This window comes from Strix uralensis, chromosome 9 (genome assembly GCF_047716275.1).
Source record: "Strix uralensis isolate ZFMK-TIS-50842 chromosome 9, bStrUra1, whole genome shotgun sequence".
NCBI classification, from domain to species: Eukaryota; Metazoa; Chordata; class Aves; order Strigiformes; family Strigidae; genus Strix; species Strix uralensis.
Window position 1 is genome coordinate 10,693,482 of NC_133980.1, and position 7,602 is coordinate 10,701,083.

The 7,602-nt window shown below is 44.2% G+C and overlaps 1 protein-coding gene across 1 annotated transcript in view; it reads right to left on the reverse strand.

Annotated features, from left to right (window-relative positions):
• MCF2L2 (MCF.2 cell line derived transforming sequence-like 2) overlaps positions 1-4,061 on the reverse strand; it is a 187,060-nt gene extending 182,999 nt beyond the window's left edge. The window contains exon 1 of the mRNA XM_074878598.1: positions 3,640-4,061. Coding sequence (XP_074734699.1) covers positions 3,640-3,742 — 103 coding nt within the window. The 5' untranslated portion in view covers positions 3,743-4,061. The remainder of the gene's footprint in view (positions 1-3,639) is intronic.
• Positions 4,062-7,602: the final 3,541 nt, after the last annotated feature.

Here is a 7,602-nt window from a genome sequence, read left to right on the forward strand (position 1 = left end):
TAAGTTCTGAGATGTCCATCCTAAACCAAGGTCTGCCACTGACTTTCATTTTGATCTCCACCAAGTTGCTTAAATTCTTTTTCTATTCAATAAGTGGATGGCATGTGCAAAACCAGATGAAAGTGGACATGAACATATGGGTTTTTTCTTGTATTTATTATTTGTGCAATGTGTTGTTTTCTGCAATTTGACATCAGTGCCTCCCCTACCAGGGACGCTGACAAACACCTCACCTGGATCCAGTTGTCATTTGAAGATGTGAGGAGCTGTTACAACTTAATTGGAAGTTAAGGGGAATCTCTAAGAAAACCCTGTCTCTAACGTGCTCCGGAATTCTTTGCTGGTAACAGAGAGGAGTCAAGCTCTGCTGTTTCCTTTTGAGACAGCTGACGTTGGTTCTGGCAGCTCCATCTTATTATAAAACCATTTTAAGAATAAAAATCTGTGGAAAATGGGGCACTGGGTGGAGGTGCTTGTGTGCGTAACTGCCCAGAACATTGCCCACACATAGCAAAGCTGGCATCAGAATTCTGGGAACCAAGTGTGGGTGGGTAGTGAGTGCACAAAAGCATATTCTGGTGGGCTTCACAAGCTGGAAGAGCTGTAGCATTCCCACATGCAAACAATCCTGTTGTCAGCACCAGGCACGTCACCCAGCAAAGCTTCTTCCCTCCTCATCACAGAAGAACTGCCACCTACCCAAAGGACACGCTTTTTTCAAAAGAGATGAGTGCTTCCCCAACACCTCCCAGCAATCAATGAAAGTAGGTTAAATTAAAAAAAGAATCTTGACGCAGTTTTGGTAACAAGATTGGGTAACATTTTGTGCTAAATCTTGGATAGCAAGCAGAAAGCCTGCTAGTATTCACAAACTACTCCTGTCCTAGACACCTGTGGTGGCCCCATTACCTCACCCACACCGGGGCAACCAGGAATAATCCCAGAGAGGCTGTGGGAGCACAGTGCTATTTAAGAGATCTAATTTGGTCCTCTATTGTTTGACACTGTGCAAAGATGTGGTGCAGAGCAGGGTGCATGAAAAGTACCAACTTAAGACAGCTACTGTGGAGTACGTAAACAGTTTCAATGCTTTGATTTTTAACCTGGGTGAAGCAGGTAGCTATGTATGAAATCTGTAGCAGGATAAGAGGCTTTTTTTACAAGCACGTGAACTGTCTAACACAACACAAGTCAGCTAATGAGGGATCAAAGCTTCTGTCCAGGACTGATAAGTTGAGCTCCAGGCAATTAACTATGTTTGTGACACTCTTATTGACACAATAAAAATAAACTGGTGTGTCATCTACTTCACACAGACCAAAATGATCCCATAAAGTTTTTATTGCAAATATAAAGGTCTTGCTTTTTAATGCTACCATAAAATTCTTGTTTGGCTTTTTGCAAATACTGCGAATAAGTTTCTTCCCTCCTGCTATTGGGTGATCTGAGAGCTGTGCTGCCAACCAAGAGTTGGCTACATTCTAGACAGGTTAAGAGCCATCAATCCAAGCAGTAATATGAGGATGACAGATGCTGTAAAAATAGTAAACACTATAAAATATGTTCATGGTGAGGGATCCTCTCAGTTTGGTAACGGTGAGAGCCCTTTCACTTGTTTGAGCTGTAAAGATTGCCACTGAACTTTCAAGAGACCCCTGCAGCTGCCCAGGAATTTCTGTTTCAACAAGTTACTGCTGATTCAGCTAGCGCAACTCATGTTACAAGGTGTGATTCATAAACATGGTGCATCATCAGTGGGTTTGGAAGACATGTTCTTCCTTTGGCCAGTAACAAATTTTTTTAACATTACTTGCTTCCATTTTTGTACAGCTGCTTTTTCTAGTTACATGACTTGATAAAAAATGAGCCCTGCCTACAAAAAGGCAGGCAGACTCTACGAGTAGGGGCTGATTTCTAGGTCTTGAATGGCTGAGAAAATGGTGGGACTATCCTTCCCTGTTGAAGCTGGTGAACTAGGTTCTTGCCTCAGTGTGAAATGGGAAAAAAACAAGATCTGTGAGCTTCATTCCTCTCCCTGGGACTGACCTGCTGGTTGACCTCCAGGAAACCAATGAGACTCTTTAGCCTCAGCCACATGACCCAGGAACCTCTCTATTTGTCAGTGAACAGAGGAAACGTTCATTAACATCTTTCTAGTATCCAGAATGATTTCCTACATTGCTAAATGCTAACATAATGCTATCCTACCTCTAGCAAATCCCTCCCGACATCAAGGAGGGTCTTCAATGTGGATGATAGGGACCTGTATTGAGTCTAACAGGAAAACCAGGAGATGCTCAAATCTCTTTGGCTCCACTGAAATAGTCTTCCTAAAAAAAGTGTGCCTCATACTGAATCCCAAATCTTCATAATAAAGATGTGAATTCATGTGACTTTGTGTCAGTCTGAATTTGTACAATTGCAAAGCAACTCGTGTTGGCATCACTGGGTCAAAGAGGCTGACGCTGCAGGCTCTCCTGGCTATCATACTCTCTCTCCCATACCAAGCCCCCGATGAGGTTACCAGGAGCACCAAGACTGACCCCTGGAGAAGAGCTTGAAGAGATGGGACCTGGTCTTAAGCATTTTTTTCAGTTTAAATCTGCTTTTGTCCTATTTCTTTAGGCAAGCTACCAATTGCATTTGCTTTCTTAAACTTAGTTCAGCTGTTAGAGCTAATATCAAATTCAAGAAGAATTTTGGTCTAAAATCTTAATTTTATATTCTCCAAAAGCCACATTTTGGTCACACTACGTTTCATATACAGATTGAGCAAAGTCAATGGCAAAGGCATTTCAGGAACCTGTACAACGTCTTTGGCATTCACAGCACACAATCCATTACAAACACTGACAGCTATAAAATTTGCTCCCATGCAATTCATCTAAAAATGTTCTCTTTACATGATGCAACACAGCCACAATCTGCTTTAACTCAATTGTATGTAACAAAAAAGGGTCCCAAAAGCTTTTCTTAGTTGATATTTTAATTACCAGCATCTCCTACTGTCTTGCTAGTTTCAGGTTATTTGGTTCCCTGTAGTTTGGCCACCAGTGCCAGCAAGTGGGTAGCCAGCTTAGACTTACAAGGATGCCAGTGCATAGTATAAGGCCTTACCTGTGTTCACTAGCATTTGAAGCTTAGCAAACAGTGAAATCAAGCCTTAAATTGGAGAAGAGCTTTTGGGATCCTGTCCTTCGAGAACCCTTGAAACATCAATGGGAATAAAAAAGACTCTGAGAATGGGCTACTATTCCAGTATGACAAGCAAATGCAAAGCACACCAGCAGTGCTGTTGCTCCAGCATCCTTCCACCATCCCTTTTCTATACCACCTCCCTGCAAGGACTGTGCTTGGGTATTTTACACAGATCACTTCACAGATAGGACACTCTCTGCTCTTATTGTTTCTGCTTTTCAAAGAACTGCATGCTTGAGAAACAAACCAAACCATCAATAAAAAGCTGTCTAATTGCCCAAAGCCATGAGTTTGCAATCTGCTGATGGCTCCTCTTTCACGCACAGGTGTGATATTGTCACACAAAGGCTTCCTGCCTGTACAGAACATCAGCACCTCCGGGGGGAATAGGGCCCCCCAATTTACACAAATGTAGTGAGAAGAAAAATAAAGGTGTCTTACCCACATGGGTGATAACCGTAGTCAGTCGCTGGGTGAGCTCCTGATGTGACATCTCTTCTTCTTTTAACCAAAAAAGCATTTCACACAGGGAACTGCACAGCATCCAAAAAAAGATGCACCCAGAGTGGGAGGCTGCACACTCACTGCCTCGCTTGCACACAAAGCGAGGACCACTCCCACGGCACAGCCCTTCCAGCTCTCACATCTTTTGCCGGCTGCTCACCTCTTCCAGTTTGCTGCCGTCCATGCATAGACCTAGAAAAGCTCCTTCCAAAAGAGGATTTTACCTCCCTTGACAGCAGGAAGGGAGCAGGAGGGGGAAAATAAAAAAGGAAAAAGAAGCAGGCGAGTTGATTGCTTATGGCTTTTTTTCTCCCTTCTCCCGCGGATGAGGCAAAGGATAAAGAGACAAACCAGCAGGCAGATACCTTCCTCCAGGGAGACTTTTGGATGGTGATGCTGTGAGTCAGGGAAAAATCCTGGAGGTAGGAATGGCATCGGGAGGAGTGGAGCTGGCAGGAGAGCTGTAACAGCAGCAGCTGCTCTGCGATGCTCTCTTCACCAGTGTGCCTGAGAGCCGGGATCAACCCGCCCGCAGCCTCCGGTGCTCCCCCTTGGCCCCGGGGGCCCTGAATGCCTTGCAGCTGTCCCCAGATAGAACCCCACAATGTTCCCAGAGACCCTCCTCCCACCCCCTCTAAAAGCCCTTGCCTGGCAAATGGGGCTGCCACATACATGGAGGGGGTCAGTCGGTTTTTTAGGGGTGTTGTGGCCAGAGGCTTTATTGCCCTCCTGCACGGACAGGATCGCTGGGATCCTGGTGTGACTGAGCCCGCAGGACCCTCCCCAGCTGCACGCGTACAGGAAGGGCGAATTCATTACCCCTGGGTGCTGGACAGGACTCACCTGCCTCATGGCCACAGAGCTCAGCTGTGCCCGTGGGCAGGCAGGCACTGGTGGACAGCAGTGGGCCAGAGCAGGTCTGTGGGGGGCAGCTGCCGCGGGGTGCCAGGGACACAGCTGAGCCTTGCATGGGTGCGTGGCTGCCGTAGGGTAACTGGCTGCTGAGCCACGGCAGAGCTTAATCCACCCTCCCGGCTACAGACCCCACCTGGGATCTCAGAAGAGGAAAAGTGAGGCAGGCAAGAAAGTGAGAAGGGGCAGGGCATGCCAGAGACTAGTGTGCCTCCATTCCCTCTTTGCACCTCCTCCTTTGAAGCCTACCTGAAGCTCCACACCAGATACTTCTGGAAACAGGGAAAATTTATTACACATAAAAAGATGAAGAAATAAAATAGAGAAGGGTGTAGCTGCCTCCAAGATCTGCTCTATTCCCACAGAATGGATTCAGCTCTAATACCAGATTTTCCTACCCATCCATAGGATTTTGCTTGGGTCCACCTTTCCAGATGTGCCAAAGAACATGACGACATGTATACACAAAGCTGGAGCTGTGGACTCACTGGATCTCACAACACAGTTAGTGCATCGGTCCTGGTGTTGCAGAAGGTTTTATCTACCTCTGTGATGGGAAAATCCTATAATCAGCTGGCTGACCTACAAGCCAGTCTGAGTATCTGTGCTGTCGTCCTCATTTTGGGATGATTGACCAACTGTGCTGAGAGGTTTCTTGCATACTTCTGTTGAGTCAGTTTAACAGCAAGTCTGTCTGAAAACAAGTGAGGAGGATGACTTCAGAGCCACCCACCTGTCAACATTTTGGGATTAAAGCAAAAGCCACATTTTTCTAAGATCCTCTTTTTACTGCCCATCTGGGCAGTAAAGTTCAAACTCTAAAGACCTTGACTAATGTTAAAAGGATTCCCTCAACCAGGGAAGAGATGGCATTATCAGGAAAAAAAAAACATATGGGAAGCAGACTGACACCGAGACATAATCTTTGGAGGGGTCTGAAAGATCTGGGATGCTTTATTTTTCTCTTGGAAGGTCACAGATTGCAGGTAGGACCACGGGACTGGAAAAGTCATCCTGTTTCCAGACACTTAACAGATTTTTTCTTTTTTTCTGCAGGCAGAGACACTGTATAATCCCATTCATAAATGAAGTTATCTCCACTGAGAAGCAGTGTAGATGGTTTGCTCTCACTACTCCTACAGCAAGGCTGTTCAAGAACATCAAGGATAGCTAAGAGCCTTTGTCTTACTTCTAGCTAAATTCATTCTCAGTTATTTTAAGACCATATGCTCCTGAATAACAACATTGTTATTCAGCACCAGTAACTGCAGACACATGTATATTTGCTATTTTAAGACCCTTTTTCTCTTATTATTTGTTCTTGCTATGTTAATCTGCTTTCCAGTTTTTCACCGTACCTTCAATAATTTTTGAACCTGTTGGTCAATTGCAGTCCAACTCAGGAGACAGAAGTTAGTTCTTACAGGTTCATTGAAGATTAGCAAGGTATACGAAGCCTGAAAGGGGAAAGGATGCAGTAGGGACTGAATAATTATGTTTTGTGGCTACTCCCTGCCCATCTTATACTGTGGGGTGAGTTACATAGGATTCAGAGTTGAGGGTGCTGTCCTATGATGTGAGTTATAAGGAACAAAAGGGGGAAATTGGGGTTATTTTGGTGGGAGGGTTTGGGCTGCAGGATGCAGCCATGGGATAGGAAACTTCACTAGTTTTACCAGTCATGGGATGATTTCTTTACACTGCCAAGATTCAGTGCTGCCTGCATTAAAAAAGGCTGCTGTTCGTAGTGTGTATTGCCATTACAAATTCCCAAATGGAAGAACCACAGGGACTTAACCAAGTCAGAAATACTACAAAAGCACTGGTGATCCACAGTTCAAGACCCAAGTTGAGAGGGTGAAAAACAGGAACCTGGACTATAGGGATTTCTTGGAGACAGACAGAAATGAAAGCTCTGTGTTTGCCACTCGAGGCATGGCTTAAAGATGCTGAAGCAACTTAGTCCATCACTGAGACAATTTCCAGTGCTGCAAACATTTGTGAAATTGAGCCAGAACTTTTACTACAAATACAGACTTCCCCTCTGAAAGATAAAAGCCCTTGCTGATATATATGTATTAGAGGTACAGAGGATGATGATTTACATTTCAGGCATGAGTCGAGGTCTCACCAGAAACCAGGGCCAGGGGCTGTACAAACACCACAATTCAACTATTAAAACAATGGCCAACAGGCAAAAGAATTTGATTTCTCCATAGAGTGACAGCCTGACAAATTGCCAGCCATTTATTAGATCCTGAATCAAACAGCTGAGGCCCAAGCATTTTAAGCAATTTTAATAAACAGTAAATTGCACACTGCAAACAAAAAATGTTCACAAGATCCTATGGCCTGGCCAGATGGGAGGGGAAACTCTCACAACAAAATATATATATAGATGAATCTAATCTTTCCTCTTTTTTTTTTTTTTCATTTTATGTAGCAGTATATCTCTTTCTTGTGTCACTAAAAACCATTCAGCCAACTGAGACTGAAGGGCTATTAAAGATCAAAATGAGATCCATCCATGAAACTAGCCTATCTTCTTCACTGTATTGATTATCTCCATTTTCCCGGTCCTACATAACCTTTATAGGCTAATGCATCTCTTAGTTTTTCAGGAAAATCTCCTTCCAGAACAAGATCACAACCTTCTGGTGTACAGAGTGCATCTGAAGACACTTTCATACCAGAAAAAAGACAGGCTGATGGAATAACAGAAAAGTTTAGAATCCCTTTCCTAATTTTCTTCTTTTGCAAACAAGCTACTTTGGTATCACACCTCTTCCTCCCTTAACTTTTGTCTATAGACTGTCTGATCTCCATATCAAAGGCTGGGGCTTTATTACTCAGTGGGAAGAACTGTAACACTGTAGGCACAATCAGGAGAGGTTATGACACTGTCACCACTTCTGACTGGTTATGGCAGTACTTCAGATCTGCAGCACATTTCCATTAGCAGAAGAAACTGGTAAATGAGTCAGATAC